Below are 18,991 nucleotides of genomic sequence, written 5' to 3'. Positions count from 1 at the left end.
GGGGAAAAAGTGATAATAAAGGGAACTTAAGAGATATGGTACCACTATGTGGCTACGAACTGTCCTGGTTGTATGGCACTTAAAAAATGGTAATGTCAAACTGGTAGCAGTAAAGGGCAGGAAACAAGAAAATCAAGAATACGATATTGTAAAGCTAAATCATCTAATTGTCAAATAAATCCTCAAAACATAAAGTTCCCCTTTATTGGGACAGAAAGTCCAACTATCTTGAATTCCCATAAACAACACAGATCAATGTGAAAACATGCAAGCAAGTTGAGCCTCAAAACAAGTGCATGCAAGAGTGTTATTTGAGGTGAAAGGAAAGGGAGTTTGTAATGACCAGAAAATGTCCAGTGGAATTAAATAACTTAAGTCTCTATTTTGGTGATAGAAAATAGTGATTCTATTACTGCAAGAAGCTCAATGAACTCTTGAAAATGTATCTCAAACACAAAAGATGATTATATTAAACAGTCAATATCAAAACAAAGGAAGCCACATAGTAATTCTGGCTTCAGTGGACAACTTCTTGACAAGTGAGACAGCTTGACTTCAGATTCAGAATGGGCTGGATCTTGCTGGATCAGGGCATCTCACGGCGTGCCCAGTCAGTTATATTTTTTTCTGCACCCTTCAGTGAGAAAAAAATTTGCACAGTAACTTGCTGGAAGTGTGAGCGGACAATGATGTGGCAAGGGCAATGGAGCATCTGGGACCTTAGTCAGTCAACAACGGGACAACAGTCTATCTCCTTAACCAATGAGATTTAAGGATTGAGAAAGAAAGAGGAACTAAGGAGAAGGAGGGTGAACTGGAGTCAAATCAGGTAGAGAGAGAGAAATAAGGAGAGCAAGAAAGATTTGAAAGAAAAGAGACAAAGGAAAAACAGGGGGAAATATCCTGGATCACTGGACATTAAAAACTTTAATTACTTAACTGTGGCACATAGACAAATTATTGCTATATTATTTTAAGATACATATAGGAATTTACTTTACCTGTAATATTTATCTAATCCTTCAAGGGATATATTTTTCTCACTTGTTTACAATGACTTCCGCCGCCCCCCCCCCCGCCCCCCTCCGTGCCAGTTTTCCAATTTTTACAATCCTTCAGCACATTTTCCCTTCAGTCTCCTGGGTGCAGCTATAGCTATTTCCAGAACATTCAACCACGTGTGGCACTCTTGTCCTGTGGCTCAACTTGTGCCAGTTGCAACAAAGAAATTATTTCCTCTATAGAAATGATACACTTGTATGCATTTCTATTCACTAGACATTCATAGAATGGGATGTAAAAATAGTTTGTTTCACATATCACACAGCAATGCGAAAGAAAAATAATCACTAACAATGCTCTTACTATTTTTTAAATAAATTAATCTAACTTGAATAATATTGGTTTTAGTTTGTCAGTGCTGTTCAGGTCAGGCCTAAATATAATGAGATGGAAGATGACAATATTTTACTAGTCAAAATATGGAGCGTGACTTTTTTTTTTACCCAAATGAAACAAACAACTCAAGAGTGTCAAAATGTATTTGGGTCAATTTACAAGTAATTTTAAAGCTCTGGTTCCAAGCACCAATAAATTGATATAATTGGCATTGTTAATGTGTTCAGATAAACAAAGCTTGTGAAATAATTTTTGGTACAAATATTGGATTAATCTTATCTGCTACCCCCTCCCCCAGCTTCTGTTTCAAATTTTTCATTTACTGGCATATTTAACACAAATTCAGATTTTTCTATTAGTATTAATATCGCCCAATGCCGATTTAGTACATGGTTAACCATCCACCACATAGCATTAAGTGGGCACAAAAAATACATTCCAAATACAGACCTCATTCCGTATTACGTAAGTTACATTAAAACTACTTCTAATTTATTTTTTCTGGCAGGATTCAAAAGGCAGAACAGCACATGCCACTGGGCAGAAAACAGTCGCTCTCTCGTGGCACAATATACAGGGAGTCATGGTCAAGTGTAGTCTTCAGGTAAGGCGAGGTATAATTGGACCAGGAAACGGGCATAATTCAGTCAACATTTTAAAGTCAAACATTCTGTACTTATTTTTATATACTTCAGTTTTTTATCATTTGTAGATAAATAGCAAAACATAGCAACTTGGGAAGCATGAGGAGTTAGGCAAAACCTCAAGAGTTTTTCTGCAATACAAGGCTAAGGAACATGGAGATGCAAAACTGAGGCACTGACAGAAGGGTGTAATTGCATTGCGACAAGGTTACACAGTTTTTAAATGCAGACACAGGAATTTATAAAGGAAAAAGTTGACAGGAAGTGCATGCGGAGGCAAAATGTTTATTAAATTAGGTATAGTAGAGTGTTGTCCAATATATTAGTCCCTAGCCACATGGGGCGAACTGGGAATCCAGAAACAGTGAAATGCATTTCTGATTAGGAAATAAAAAAAGAGAGTAATAGACAACTCCATTGGGCATGTGATTGCAATACTCATTTGCACGGTGTTTCCATGTGTACTTTACAAACTTTTTGTGCGTTTGTTGGTAAAAATTAAAGATGAAAAGCAGAGTGTGCGAGTGCTTTACTTCACTGGTTACTGAATGGTGGTAGATGTTCATGAAGTAAATATACACGTGAAGAACATTTACCTGCATCTTGTGGGTGTATGCCACTGAATCCCTCATTCATGCTGTTGCTATCTCCAGATGAGACTACTCCAATGCTCTCCTCCTTCACAACCTTCAGCTCATCCAACACCATGTCCACTTGCCTGTTAGTCCTGTCCTTACTGAACTACATTGGCCTCCATCTCCCAATGCCTCCAATCTAAAATTCTGATCATGTTTAAAGACCTCCATTGCATCACCTTTCCTCCAACCTTCTCCAGCCCTACAACACCCTGCTCCCCGAGCTCAGTATTGCTATTACTTTTGACTTTTGTGCATCCCACCCCTCATTTCAATGTGCTTAGCCAGCTGAACGCAATCAGCTGGAATTCCTTCCCTAAATCTCTCTCCTCCTTTAAGACCCTCTTTAAAACCCACCTCTTTCACCAAGCTTTTTGTCACTCTTAAAATATCCTTCTTTGGGTTGGCTTCCTTTTTTTCCTTGGGACATGTCTCAACATTAAAGTAGCTATACAAATTCAAGTTGTTGAATTAAGGGTTAATTGCACAATAGAATAAAACATGGAGAGCTGATGATTTTTTGAAATCAAATACAGGTACAGTAGTCTAGTGCTAGCTTCAGACCTAAATAAATAGTTACTAAGCGAGACAAGGAAGAACAAACTCAAGAGTACAACTTTACTTGCATAGCTGTTAATGTTGAAGAAAAAAAGTGTCAGATCTGGGGCAAGAAAATATGGAAAAAAAGTGTGTTCTGGAATGGGAGGGGCACCCACAGCTACAAGATGGCACATCTGGAGGCAGCCTTACTTTAATAGAATTTTGGTAAAAAGAACCAATGGGGAAAGAGACCAATAATTCAGTGTGGATACTACGATGTTTTGTCATGCTGGAGATGTAATTGTTTTCTTGTACGAGTAACTCAGCTATAGATCAGATGACATTATCCCAAAACAAAGATCTGTGATTGCACAAATATAAGAGGACATGGAACTTCATGCTCATATTGGATTTGCTCCTTACTGGTTTTTTTTTTATTAATCAAACTGTTGCCTAGTACTTGCAGTCCTGAAGGAAAAATATTTTTAGTCAGAAACTTTAATGTTACATGGCTGCCCTATGTAATAGTATGACCATCACTAAAAGAACAGGGCACATAGCAGAAAAAACCTCTCCAAAACGGGTTGAATATATTATTGAAACCTCATACCAACCTTTAAAACTATGCTGTTATCATCTGTCCGAATTGCACCAGCCCTGCACATGTAAGTCAAACTGTAAAATGATAAAATTGAAATAGAAGTTACAGGAATAAGCGCCATGTTCCGAATACACAAGGTTCAGAATTCCTTTTGTGTTTTGTTAGTTATGAGGCAGACAAGCTCAGTTGACGTGTTAAGAACTAAACAAATATCCTCAAATGATTAGTACTATAAGCCATAACATTTTGAAGGGCAGCCCAAAGCTGTAGAAGCAGTTTATTTATAGATTTAATTTAAATGACATGACATATCTGACAAAATGTCAGTGAGAAAACTGAATAGGTACCATTTTGCAGATGTCAGCTGCATTTCAATAGGTTTATCCCTCTGCATCATCTTCACGAATACTTGGGGTAATAATTCACCATCTACCAAAACTAAAATAGGACATAAGTCATATTAGATATGTTGTAACCAAAATGTTTGAAAAAGGATGTTTGTATTAGCTTCGTAGTAGCTTTTACAAGAATGAGCTTGTACGTCACTGACAAGAACAGTAAATGTTGCATTAATTATACCAGAACGAACATATTAAGTCTATCTTAAGCTACACTACACCCCTATAAAATAAATACTAGTATGAAAACCACCCCTGTAGCTTTGAGTTCTACAAAAAAAAGAGCAGCATCAATGCAATGCAATGCAATGACTGGCCTAGAACACCAGAGGGTGCCTTTGATCTCCAAAGCAAGCATGACAGACAGGAAAGAATGTCCATGTAAAGGGAAAGCACACTGAATTATTTTTTTTAATTCCTTCTGTAAAATTAGATTCTAAAAATCTGTGGTAACAAAACTACTGTAAGAGTCAAGCTAGCATCTAGATTGAACCTAACATTGACTCTGAATAACACCTGTAAAAAGAATTCTACTGAAATGCTAGGCACACTGGTTTATGAAAACCCACATTAAAGTTCAACTCACTAATTGGATTGCATACTAGGATTGTAGTTACTTGAAAAGTAATGTTTCATGCTTCAGGAAGTGACAGAAGAGAGAAAATAAGTAGGCAAAGTTAAGCAACACACACTACTCACCATTTACAAGAGTCAAAGAAACTTGGGGATTTTCATAAGCCAAGACTGAAAAGCATTTTAATGCCTGCATCTGAACCTATCAAGAGGCAAAATAAAAATCATACTCAAAATATTAATGTTTACATTTAAGCCTGTTTACGTTAAACTTTAAAAGTTTTGAATTCACATCAGTCTCAAATTTAAAGCTAGAGTCAAAATCATACCCGACTTTAAAAAATTGCTTGATATAGGGGATAAGGCCATTATTTCCAGAATCATGGTAAGGAAACTAATAGGAGGATGGGAGGTGTAGACTACTTGGCCATATGGTCTTCTCCTGCCCAAAACATTACTGTATTTTAAAAAGTGTATGCTTACAAGATCACTGAGGAGGGTGAGAATTACTGGAAAAAAAGGACCTCATGGCAGGAACTTTTCCTTTCATAGAAACTAACAACTCCCCTCAGTTATTTATACATTCCTACCCCAAAATAGGGTTGGTCTCCCATGACCATCTAACATCCAGGGCTGAAGAGGTGGAAGCACAATCTGCTCCTTGACACCCACCGAATAGAACTGTCAATCATAGTCAGTGCATTGCTAGCAATGGTTTCTCTTCTGCCCCATCAGCTCGGGAGTTCCCCCAAAGATTCATCCTTCTCACCTGCACACTACTCTTGGCGACATCATCCACAAACATGGGGTCAGCTTCCACACATATGCTGATGACACCCAGCGCTGCCTCTGCAACTTTGCTGCCAAACATCCAGTCTTAGAGACAACTTCCGCCAGCTGAATATTGGGACGCTCAATCAGTACCTTTGGCCCCCACCAACTCCATTCCTCTCCTTGGTCACACTATTTGCAACCACAGCATCCTGTTCAACCCCAAGCTGCGAAAGCTCTTATTCGTAACTCTGACACCTCCAGACTCGATTACTCCAATGCTTTCCTGGTTGGGCTCCCACCCTCTAACCCCATAAACTTCAGGGCATCTAAAGCTATGCTTCTTGTATCTCATCCCACAAGTACCAGTCATCACACCCCCATCCTTGCCAAGCTACATTGGCTCCTGGCCCCTCGATTCCTCAAATTTAAAATTCTGTCTTGTGTTTAAATCCCTCAATTGCCTTGCCCTTTCCTATATCTAACTTCTTCCATCCTATATCTAACTTCTTCCAGCCTTACAACCTTTCTCCCCGAAATCTCTGTTCCTCCAACTCTAGGCTTTTTTAATAAAAGGGGGCCTGATGGAGACACTCCCTATTCAACATCAACTGAAGGAGGGGAAGAGGGCTGGTATTAGGAAGCAGTTCACAGCTAATGATCAGCTGATGAAAACACCTGCAGTAGAAGCTATGAATGCTAGCCATTTCCTTGCACGTCAAAGAATTTCAGTTCAAGGACATATTGGAAAGATTATGAGTGGCTCTCTCACATCACAAGAACTTGACATTTTCCAAAAGATGCATCAAAAAGAACCTTTTAGATCATTAAGGAGTATGTAATAATTTAAATAAATAGTTTGTTTTCATAAATAAAATTGTTCTTCCTTTTTGTTTAGAAATTAAATTGGACATTTCTGGTACAAACAGGATGCATTAGGAGTCCTAGCAACATTTAAAAATATTTTAAGTGAATATTTCTACTCTATAATTTTCAGGCACTTACTTTGTAAGAAGGTGACGTCAGCAGATGGGCAATGTTCTGAACTGCACCATGGGTGAACAACACAGCCTGGTGTTCTGGTGTCTAACAAAAACAAGAGGCATTTTAATATTTCTGTTCCACTTCACTTACAAAAGGGCAGCATGTTTAAAGAGGGGGAGGGAAAAAGAGGAAAAATCATCCACATTAAACACAATTATTCAGCTACAAACAGACTTAAACAGCAGGATTAGCTCATTTTTAGTTTGGATCGAAAGGGGAAAAAAAATCTATCCATGCAGAAGGGGAAGCGATTGACTTTAAAACTGTGCCATTTTGAAAACAAATGACAGTTTTATATCAAATGTCATTAACATGTAAAAACAATTGTCTTTATACCATGTCTACAAAAAACTGCAAAAATAGCCAAATTATATTTTTTAAATGAAGAAACTACGGCAAAGGACCATGGTCAATAGTGACGATTAAAAATGACTTGCATTTATATAGCAACTGATCACATCTCAAGCTTCTCATAGTACTTCATAAATAGCAATTTACTCAAATGCGGGCAGATGAGCAAGAGAGAATCAGGAAGTGGTGAAGAAGTGGCACTAAGCTTGGATTTTAAAATGCTTGATGATTGGGAGATGGGAGAAGGGAGGAGAGAGAAAAGCTCCAGAGTTTTGAACTCCTAGTAAACAGTAAGTAAAAGTAGAAGACAGTGTAATGAGGCACAGGAAGATTTTTAGTGGATTGAGACACAAATACATTGCACTATTTTACAGAAAAATCATAGCAGTGGTCTGGAGATTCGATATCATTATTTTGGTTAACCCCTCTAGCTGCATCTTGTATCTCTAATATCCATGAAAGTGAGAGGAAGGTGCTCCAACCTACACACAACTCTGCAAATACATCAAGGTTGCTTCTTGGCCAACACAGGAGTCACATGAATGGATCCCCATAATTCATTTTGCCTCCATCCCAGTTAGTAATATATCTTCCAACAGAAAGTAAGAGACCAAATATCAGTCAGGAGGGGGATGCGACGACAGAACATTCATCTCATTTCAGAGGAGTAGAATCTTTACATTATATATATTGGATTAGGAATTTATAGCTGTTCGAATTGTAACAAGTCCAAAGATGTCTTTTCTGACCTTCTGGGAAAGTTATCTATAATTCTCTACATGGGGATGGTGGGGAAATACATAATCTGGTCTAATAGGCAAATGCCCATTGCAAAAGGAAATGTCTCATACCTGTTCTGTCTATTACAAAACAAAAATGTGTTAAGAGTACTTGAATATTCTTGTTTACTCTAACAGAAGACACCAGGCTCATCTCTAATGGTTATTCAATTCAAAATGAGCTCTGTTTTTCCATAGGGTGACAGGTATGCCTAAAATATTAATTTATCTGCTCTCTCCAGAAGATGCTGACTGATATACTCTGGGTTTTGAGCATCTTCTATTTTATGTTTCTGGCACTAATTATGTCCACATTAGCACATCTGGGTTAAGGCAGACACATACAGTAATTTTAACTGAGGTATTTGTATTGCTTTATTAGTGTTAATAAATGGTCTGAGGCCACTCAGTTGATACAATTATTCAATACTTGTCTCTGGGCTTTCAGTTTGCTGCTTTAAATCTTTGAAATCCATTTTTGATGGACAGCTTTAAATGATAGTGAAAGGATACTTTCACATTCTGGTCACAGGGAAGTTGAAATCCTTGCTCACCATTTCCTTTCTTGATGTACTGCTATGTAGGCCTACGACAAACAGAGGAGTCCATCTCTTTCCCATGTAAATGTTATCCTTTATGTAAGTATTGTCTAAAATTGAGAATTACTGCAGAGTCAGGACTTTATTCTTTTGAAATATTTTGAAGTACTATACTATTGTACACATTTGGCTAATTAATTCATTTTGCTTGTGTTACTTCTGTCTCTTCATTAAGGGGGTTCAAAAACAGATCTGAATCAAGTTCAATATTCTAGCATTGTAGTTACAGATTTAATCAGCATGTAAATAACTAAGAAGTATCAAGCGATTGCCAGTGTTCATTGTTAAATTATAAAATTATTAAAAAGTTAGTCTAGATTATGTGCTCAACATCCTCTAGTGGGATTTGCAGCCACAACTCAGATGCAAGAGTGACATCAACTGAGCCAAGCTGGTAGGAAATAAATGCAATTAAGTGCAAACAGAAAGTGATGAAAACAAATTCAGTTGGTGATTAATAATGATTGGCAAGTATAATACGGAGCTATCTTTTACACTAAAATCCTTGCCAACGATCAGAATGCACCAATTCATTTTCCTCACTTTCTAAATCACAACGTCCTCTCCCACTGCATTATTGTATCTACCACACAGACTCCTTCCAGAATAGGTGCAGTTCAATCTTAATTTCTCTTACCATGCCCAACATTTTTCTCTCACCCAAGCACTCCCTGATCAAGATGACTCACCACAACTTACAATTTCTCACTCAAGGCTTCAGAGTATTCAGAAGGGTTATATTGTACTACGTTATCTCTGGAGGCAAGGAGGGGAGAAGAAAGGGAGATAGGATGTAATCATGCTCATTTGGAATATTGGGTCAGATCTGCGGTGCTGTGCATCAGGGGCAGGAATGGGCTAAACAAAAAGATGCTACTTAAATGTAACCATTACCATTCATCAATGGATCTACCAAACAGTGTTTACTTCACATACCAGAAGGTAATATACTATTGTAGGAATGTCTAGTTCCTATCAAAAGACTGAGGTCCACTCAGGCGATCAAATAAACGAGGTTTACTGAAAACTAACAGAGTTTAACAGATAACTACAGGAGAACATCGAATATAGGTCTAGTCAGTTCGGAGGCTCCACGAGGACTGCTTGGGCGGTCCCGTGGCTGACGTCATGACGTCATCACGTTTTTCCCGCCGGTGGGGGATCACGTGATGAACGGCGTGATGTCATCGCGTTCACCCGCGTTATTAAAGTGATCGCGCTCTGTACATGTAAACAGTGAAAACAAAGATAGAGACTCAGGCTGTAGCTAACATATTATTAAAGGGAATTATATACAATTGATTGGAGTCCCTTAGTGGCACCGCCACATGCGCCCCCCAGAATTGTCTTTAACAGCAAAAGTAAAACGGCGAGGAGGCCCGACAAGACTGTCAGAGCGACTTCTGTAGCCTTGAAGTGGAAGCTGATGGACGGCGGGCGAGCTGGCGGGCGGTTGCGTTTGATCTGGCATGGCGACTGTGGGCGGTCGGCCACGTTTCGGCAGTTGTGCGATCTCGACTAGGCGGTCATGGTCCAAGTGTGCCGGCTTCAACCGGTCAACTGAAATGTGGTCCGATTTACCTCTGATAGCAATCGAAAAAGTTTTGTCTCCTGGCTCTAGCACACGGAAAGGACCAGTGTAAGGGGGTTTGAGCGGATCCCGATGAGCGGCGTGGCGGATAAACACATAGTCGGCGTTCTTCAGCTAAGCTGGGATGTGGGAGCTCTGCAAGCTGTGATGCGACGTAGGCACTGGAGCGAAACTTCTGGCTGCCTCCTGGTGGCTGATGAGCTGCTGGGATGCAGACCATGGTGCTGTTGGAGTGGGAAGGCAATCCCCTGGTACGCGTAGGGGCTGGCCATATACGAGCTCCGCCGAGGACGATTGAAGATCTTCTTTAGGTGCCGTACGAAGACCCAAAAGGGCCCATGGAAGCCTGTCCACCCAGCCCGCACCTTGAAGGCTGGCTCGCAGTGCGGCTTTGAGCGGCCTGTGGAATCGTTCGCACAGGCCATTCGCCTATGGATGGTAGGCAGTGGTGCAATGTAGCTTGACGTCGATCCCGAGCCACAGCGTTCCAGAGCTCAGAAGAAAACTGCGGCCCACGATCAGACGAGATGTCCACCGGTACCCCGAAACGGGCAACCCAAGAGGAGATGAATGCCCTGGCGACGTCTGCAGAAGTGGTGGATGACAAAGGAACCGCCTCAGGCCATCTAGTGGTGCGGGCCACCATTGTAAGATGATGAATAAACCCGTGCGAAGGTGGAAGTGGCCCCACCAGGTCCACATGCACATGATCAAACCTACGTTCTGGAACAGCGAATGTGGCCAATGGAGCCTTGACGTGACGCTGCACCTTGACCTTTTGGCAGACCACGCAGGTGTTGGCCCAGTCGCGGACATCCATGTGCATGCCCTGCCACACGAATTTGGACGACATCAGCCGTTGCGAGGCCTTCGTGCCAGGGTGCGACAACCCGTGTATGGCGTCAAAAACTTTTCGGCGCCAGGCGACCGGCACGATAGGGCGAGGATCTCCTACGGAGACGTCGCAAAGTAGCGTAGTGCCCGCGGCATGGAATTTCATGTCGGCCGCTTGGAGGTTAGAGGGGTTGGTTCTGTAAGATTGGACTTCCGGATCAGAGGCTTGATCCGCAGCCATGAGGGCATAGTCGATGCCGAGCTGGACTGCATGAACGATCGCGCGGGAGAGGCAAACCGCCACCAGGTTGTCTTTACCGGACACATGCTGAATATCAGTGGTGAATTCTAAGATAAACGTCAACTGACGTTGTTGCCGAGCTGACCACGGTTCGGCGGTCTTGGCCATAGCGAACGTTAGTGATTTATGGTCCACAAAAGCCGTGAACAGACGTCCCTCTAGTAAGAACCGGAAATGGCAGATGGCCAGAAAAAGGGCCAGCAACACCCGGTCGAACATGCTGTACTTCCGCTCGTTTCGCCGTAGTTGACGGCTGAAAAACGCCAGCGGTTGCCACGTCCCATTCACCCACTGTTCCTGCACTGCGCCGATGGCGTAGTCTGACACGTCGGTGGTAAGGGCGATGGTGGCACCTGGCAGCGGGTGCGCCAGCATGGTTGCGTTGGCTAAGGCGCCTTTTGTGTCGACGAACGCCCGGTCCATGTCGACCGTCCAGCTAATCGGATCCTTGCCGGACTTGCCCTTGAGGGCCTCGTACAGGGGCTGCATGAACAGAGCTACATTAGGGACAAACCGGTGATAAAAATTTACCATCCAGAGGAACTCCTGCAGGGTCTTGACAGTCTGCGGGCGCGGGAAAGAAGTAACTGCCTCCACCTTCGTTTGCAGGGGAATTGCACCGTCCAATGTGATGCAATAGCCTAAGAAATCAATCTGCTGCAGGCCGAACTGGCACTTGGCCGGGTTGATGATCAAGCCGTGTTGACTGAGGCGTCTAAAGAGGGTGCGTAAATGGCAGATGTGCTCCTCTATATTAGGGCTGGCGATGAGGATGTCATCGAGGTAGACGAATAGAAACTTGAGGTCCCGAAGCACAGAGTCCATCAAGCGCTGGAAAGCCTGTGCAGCGTTCTTCAATCCAAACGGCATCCGCAGAAATTCAAACAGGCCGAATGGGGTGATGACTGCAGTTTTCGGGACGTCTTGCGGGTGCACGGGGGCCTGGTGGTAGCCACGGACAAGGTCGGCTTTCAAAAAAATGGTATTTCCCGCCAAATGTGCAGAGAAATCCTGAATATGAGGGATCGGGTACCGATCAGAAGTAGTGGCGTCGTTCAGGCATTGGTAGTCGCCGCAAGGCCGCCAGGTTTCGGAACAATGTGGCGAGGCGAAGACCAGGGACTATTCGACCGGCGAATAATCCCTAGCCGCTCCATCGTGTCGAACTCCGCTTTCGCAGCCGCGAGCTGGCCGACGTCATGATGTCATCACGTTTTTCCCGCCAGTGGGGGATCACGTGATGAACGGCGTGACGTCATTGCGTTTACCCGTGCTATTAAAGTGATCGCGCTCTGTACATGTAAACAGTGAAAACAAAAGATAGAGACTCCGGCTGCAGCCAACATATTATTAAAGGGAATTATATACAATGATGATTGGAGTCCCTTAGTGGCTCCGCCACACTATCATCTTTCCCCTTTCTGAATGAGAACGCAAAGAAAATCCTTGACCTACTGTAGTATGTAACAGAAGCAGAGCTTCAGTCTGTACCAAAGAGGGGAAATTCCTGAATTATATCTTTTTATATGACTTTAGATTGAATAGTAATGTGGATGATAAATTGTTTCCAGTTAGCATATCTGAACATGCTGCTTCTTTGGTTCACAGGATAGCCAACATACAAAGCTATACATTTCCATGGGAATAATCTGGTTTCCTTTGTTTGATAAGGTTTCCTATATTTGTAAATTAATTTTGTTAGAGGATTGTACAGTGGCCAGCTCAATCCCTTGAGATGTTAATTCATATAAATTTGTAGACTGGGGAAAGTAGCCACACTCAAGAACTTAAATCTAATCCATCAGGAGTCTTCTGTCTCAGAGTGGTAGCAATGGTGAATAATTTGATGCCTACTCATTGTGGAGAATCTATTTGATCTTCAAATATACCTTACTTGGACTGCAAAAGACAGGAATACAACTTCATATGAGGCAAGTCATTGCATCACATTTATTTCATCAAAGGCGTAGCTAAAATTTATTGTTGCGGTTTTTATTGTTTTGGAACTCTATATGTATCATATTAATCAAGTATTATACTACTGGTCTGTTGCTGTATTCTTCTACTTTTGTGTAATTATCTTACTTGCAAATAAGTCAGGGATAATTATTAGTTTGGTTTGGGCTAAAAATAATCATCTTTTGGACTGTACAGATGGGCTGCTCAACCAGTCTCTGGTGTGCAACTTCACAGTAAAAAGGACAAGTTTTAGTCCTGTGATATGCTATTCTATTTACAACACAAGGGTTTGTAAGGGACTCAGTCCACTTACAGAAACGGTCTTTTTTCTGTGAACACGTTACAAATGTTGGGGGAAAGCCAAAATTGTAACATGGAATATGCAGCAGAGATGGTTGGCACCTATGAAGGCTGCATCAAGGCACCAAAGGCAAATGCCAAAGCTAGGTCTTACATAGGTGGGGTCAAAACAGATAAGCAGAATATCAAATTCTCATTATCGGCAGAAATGTATCCAAGACCACAGCCATGATATTCAGCTCCCACCAATAACTCCACACTCTGGGGGGAATTTTAACCTAAAAAATGGGTGGGCTGGGGTTGTGTGGGAAGTTAGTTTTAAAAATCTGAATCCTGACCTAAACCCTCCCACCTCTGGTTTTAACAGAGGCGGGACAGGGGCAGGCAGCCAATCCACTACCATGAGGCGGGTCATCTATTTAAATATTATAATGAGGCTGCCATGCCTCAGCTTTAACCTCCATTTTGAAATTAACTTTAGGCGGTCGAGTTTTGCACACCTCGTGAAACCCGCCAGCTAGTGCAAGGCAAGGACTGCTGGATCCAGGAGGTAAAGGCCTTCACATGTACCTCCTGGATCCAGGGTCCCTACTTAATCCACCCCCTGCGATCAGACTCTACCCTCCCAAATGAGGCCTCCGATTCCCTCCTCCAGCCGCCGATCTTTGGTGACCCCACCTCGCTGCTCCCGGGCCCAGATCCTTTCAGACTCCTCCCCTTCTCTTCCCCCACCGCCCCCCCACGCTCCTCCAACCCCCGATCCTTCAGCAATACACGGCCCCCCCCCCCCCCACGCGCCTCTGCCTGCCCCCTGGCCCCAGTCCACTTCGGATCCCCCATCCCCCCCCCATGCGAACCAACCCTCCCTCCTCGCTGTGGCCTAGTGCCACAGGCCTACCTGGCCAGAGCCAGCCAGCCTCTCAATCTGGCTGGGAACCAGAGGCTTCCCATGCAAATCAGGTCCTGCCGTTAAATTCGGCAGGGCCTGCAGGAAACCCATTCTCGCGGGTTTCCCTACCGCCTCTGAGCTCCCTGCTCCCAACCCGCGTTCGCCAATAAAATTCAGCCACCCCAGTCCCAATTCCATCGACTTCCTCTCCTGCCTACTTAACAGCGAGCAACAATATTGTCATGACCACTGAGCTAAACTTCAAGCCCCAAATTCTATCCAACACCAAGACTGCCTACTTCAACCTCCACAACATTACCTCCCCAGCTCCATCAGCTCCTTGATCAACTTCTTGTACTCTCTGCACCAGCTTGCCACAATCTACCCTACACAAACTCCAGCTTGCTCAAATGTTTGCTGTTACCATCCTATCCTGCAAAGGCCCTCTCCCATCACCCCAGATTTTTCTTCCTCCGTTGTTTTGCAGTCTTAACGCATTAATTACAAAATCCTTGCCCTCATTTACAAATTTTTCCACGGCAAGTCCTACCCAAACTGTGAGCCCTATGTGCCAGCATGTACCCTCCACTCTTCTTGCTCTCGTGTGGTTTTTTTTTCCCATTATCCCCTCCCTCCATTGCACCATTGGTAGCAGTGTCTTTCGGGCCCTAAACTCAAATTTTCTCCTTAAATCCCTTTGGCTTGTTACACCTCTCTCCGCACTCTCAAAAACCTCCTTAAACCCTACACTTTCTATGATGCCTTCAATCATTGCCTCAATTCTTCAACTACAGCTTGCCATCTTTTCCACTTCTGAAATGCCTGAAGGCATTTACTATGTTTATCATTTTATAAAGTGACTGTGGCTGCCGTTAAAGCCAACTTCAAAGCAAAGCAAATCATTCTAGAAGGAAGGATTTCATTGGGTAGTGGGGATTTGAGAGGGGAAGGTCTACCTTATTCACGGGCTTCCCAGACTCATGTCAACATGGTTTATGAACTTCAATTCAAAGACCTCCCATAGACCTGAAGATTACATTGACAACCTGAATTGGTCCATTTGCCCCAAATACATCAACTAGACTAGAAACAACCAATTTGTTTGAAACCATAAATTTTGGCAACTAAAGCCCAGTAAGAGGATCCTGTGCAAGCAACTAATCAGAACAGTGTCATCTACAACAGATGCTCTGGCACATTATGCTGGTACTTCCTCGACTCCTTCAGATGCCAAGACTGTAGGGAGATAGCTGGAGAAAGAATGCTAATTCTTCCTCCCCGGTCATACAGGGCAATGACAAAGTAATGCACTTGTTTATAATGGTTTATTTATTGAATTCTTTCTTGCTGGTCACAACACTCAGGATTAAGGCTGGTTACTGCTAATTGATTTTCCAAGCAGAAGGAAATATGCAAGTTGAGAGATATCTTTAAACCCAACTGTAAGTGGCAGCTATATTTGTCTAGGCTAATACTTTGAATCCTGTGATTGGCTAACCATTTAATGCAGCTATAAAATATTCATTTTAGCATCCTTTGTTTTGGTGGCTCTTGAAAGCATTCTGAATGAGATGAAGTCAGCCACATACATACCAGTGAGAAGCCAGCAAAGATAAAAGGATAAACAGGGGTTTGTACCAAGTACCACTCATTGATTTTATAAATTTGTCTGTTGATTTATCGCCTAAGCCCTGTTCTGATATACATTTTCTTCTGTCTTCCAAAGTCAAGAGGCCAATATATTCTAGTAAATCAGAGCACAGTGGTCTTTGTTCAATCCCTGGATCTTGCTGCATTTACTTAGATATTGGTCAGGTAATGGCACATTCCAGTGCATAGAGAATGCAAGATCAGCTTACAGGAGTAGCCGGTGAAGCTAAAGCCAAGGAGAATATCTAGCATCAAAATCCCAAAACTTAGTGGGCCTCAACCATTGTTCTCAAAAATAATCAGTTCATACCCAGGTTAGGAATGAAATATTGTTCTGTTTTTGGTACTCAACATAAGCATCAAATACGCCAAAATTGGTATAGTACATGCCACACGAAGGATAAAGTTTCTTCGACTTTTCCCTAATATGTCTCCCGAACTCGGTTTGCTTCCACTGCGCCAGTGTGTTTTTTTTTCTAATTTCCCAGTCATCCTAAAGTTTTGACTAAGGAAGACTCCATTTTGTTGAATTAGACAAATTTGTGCTGCTGATCTGTGGTCAGTTGAAACTGGTTGAATTAAGTGCACTTAATACTCTAAGCAGATAGTGAAGGAAGACTTTCATCTCATCAATCTGGATTAAATTCAAATTCAGGTCCCAGAGGAGAAGCTAATTCATGCAAACTTATATGACTAGTTCCTGCATTTACTCAGTGAAAGACAACACAACTTTTTTTTTAAAACTGATACATCACTGATTTCGGTACAATAAATGAAGTTAAAAGCCACTGCATGCGTTCTCTCTCTCGCCCCCCCCCCCCCCCGCCACCACCAAGAACAGTCACACCCATTTTGTCAAATGTGGTACAGGTTCATTCTATATGGTTTAACACTAATTTAAATGGTTTAGGACAGGCTTCTCTTTGAAACTACTGAAAAATCTTTTATGCGTAGTTTTCAAAGTATCATAATTTTTTTGTGTCTCTACAAACAAAATTTATTTGCATTTAAAGTCTCTTACCTTGCAACAATGGGAGAAAATCTGACAGATATACTCCTGTGTATATCGAGATCTACTGAGCAAGGACATAAGATGAGGAACCACAGTAGCATCCTAGGGACAATGTCAAAACAAAAAAGTTAAAAAATATCCTTAGGAAATAACTGGGTCTCCTAAAACTTACAATAAACTAACAAATTGAGGGTTTGTACCTTCCCTTCCTCCCCTTCAGCAGTTTCTCATTCCTTGCCAGCCTCTCCAGAGAGGCCATACACCGCTTATGGCTAAATGGAAGGCATGGATTTTGTTGCCAAGTCGTCAACAATGTCGTTCTTAGCCAGCCACCAGGAGGCAATGCAAGAGAAGCCCACTGGAGACTTCTGTGATGGTCGTACTCCCTGTAGGGAGGCACTCTTGATGCTATGAAAGGTGCCAAGCAGAAGCCAACTAAAAACAGAAACTTAGCAGAATGGGGAAAATAAAACTTGCCTTTCACCACTCAATGGTACAGGGATGGTCAGCTGTGGCTCAGTTGCTAGCACAGTTGCCTCAGAGTTGTGGGTTCAAGTCCCACATAAGAACACAAGACGTAGGAGCAGGAGTAGGTCATTTGGCCCCTCGAGCCTGTTCTGCCATTCAATAAGATCATGGCTGATCTGATCTTGGCCTCAACTCCATTTCCCTGCCCGCTCCCCATAACCCTGGACTCCCTTATCGTTCAAAAATCTGTGTATCTCCACCTTAAATATATTCAATGACCCAGCCTCCACAGCTCTCCGCGGAAGAGAATTCCAAAGATTCACAACCCTCAGAAGAAATTCCTCCTCATTTCCGATTTAAAAGGGTGCCCCCTTATTCTGAAATTATGCCCCCTAATTCTCGATTTCCCCACGAGGGGAAACAGCCTCTCTGCATCTACCCTGTCAAGCCCCTTCAGAATCTTATATGTTTCAATAGGATCCCCTCTCATTCTTCTAAACTCCAATGAGTATAGGCCCAACCTTTCTTCATAAGACAACCCCTTCATCTCTGGAATCAACCTCGTGAACCTTCTCTGAACTGCCTCCAATGCAAGTATATCCTTCCTTAAATGAGACCAAAACTGTACGCAGTACTCCAGGTGTGATCTCACCAACGTCCTGTACAGTTGTAACAGGACTTCCCTACTTTTATACTCCATTCCCTTTGCAATAAAGGCCAACACTCCATTTGCCTTCCTAATTACTTGCTGTACCTGCATGCTAACTTTTTATGATTCATGTACAAGGACCCCCAGATCCCTCTGTACCTCAGCATTTTGTAATCTCTCCCCATTTAAATAATAATTTGCTTTTGTATTTTTCCTACCAAAGTGGATAACTTTGCATTTTCCCACATTAATCTCCATCTGCCAGATTTTTGCCCACTCATTTAGCCTATCTATATTCCTTTGGAGATTCTTTGTATCCTCCACACAATTTGCTTTCCCACCTATCTTCGTATCAGCAGCAAATTTAGCTACATCCAAGTAAATAGACTGTAAATAATTGAGGCCCCAGCACTGATCCCTGCAGCACCCCACTAGTTACAGTTTGCCAACCTGAAAATGACCCATTTATCCCGACTCTGTTTTCTGTTAGTTAGCCAATCCTCTATCCATACTAATATATTACCCCCAACCCAGTGAGCTCTTATCTTGTGTAGTAACCTTTTATGTGACACCTTATCGAATGCCCTCTGGAAATCCAAATAGACGACATCTACTGGTTCCCCTTTATCCACCCTGCTCGTTACATCCTCAAAGAACTCCAGCAAATTTGTCAAACATGATTTCCCTTTCATAAAACCATGCGGACTCTGCTTGACTATATTATGATTTTCTAAATGTCCTGCTATCACTTCCTTAATGATGGACTCTAGCATTTTCCCAATGACAGATGTTAAAAAGCAGGCAACTATCGACCAGTTAGCCTGTCTCCCTTTCTTAAATAGGAGCGTTACATTTGCGGTTTTCCAGTCCGCTGGGGTCTCTCCAGAATCCAAGGAATTTTGGTAGATTACAACCAATGCATCCACTATCTCTGCAGCCACCTCTTAAGACTCTAGGATGCAGGCCATCAGGTCCAGAGGGCTTGTCCACCTTTAGTCCCATTAG

At 42.4% G+C, this 18,991-nt stretch overlaps 1 protein-coding gene across 3 annotated transcripts in view; it reads right to left on the bottom strand.

Annotated features, from left to right (window-relative positions):
* armc8 (armadillo repeat containing 8) overlaps positions 1-18,991 on the bottom strand; it is a 135,690-nt gene that overhangs the window by 91,498 nt on the left and 25,201 nt on the right. For all 3 annotated transcript variants that reach the window (XM_085985776.1, XM_085985775.1, XM_085985777.1), the window contains exons 6-10: positions 16,879-16,971; positions 6,566-6,646; positions 4,916-4,991; positions 4,166-4,256; positions 3,832-3,892 (exon numbers count right to left, since the gene is read on the bottom strand). In XM_085985776.1, the coding sequence (XP_085841902.1) occupies positions 3,832-3,892; positions 4,166-4,256; positions 4,916-4,991; positions 6,566-6,646; positions 16,879-16,971 (402 nt within the window). The remainder of the gene's footprint in view (positions 1-3,831; positions 3,893-4,165; positions 4,257-4,915; positions 4,992-6,565; positions 6,647-16,878; positions 16,972-18,991) is intronic.

This window comes from Somniosus microcephalus, chromosome 4 (assembly GCF_052327205.1).
Source record: "Somniosus microcephalus isolate GS21.2 chromosome 4, FLI_Smic_1.0, whole genome shotgun sequence".
In the NCBI taxonomy this organism is placed as follows: domain Eukaryota; kingdom Metazoa; phylum Chordata; class Chondrichthyes; order Squaliformes; family Somniosidae; genus Somniosus; species Somniosus microcephalus.
Note: the sequence above shows the minus strand (reverse complement) of the source record. Positions and strands in the feature narration are given on the sequence as shown.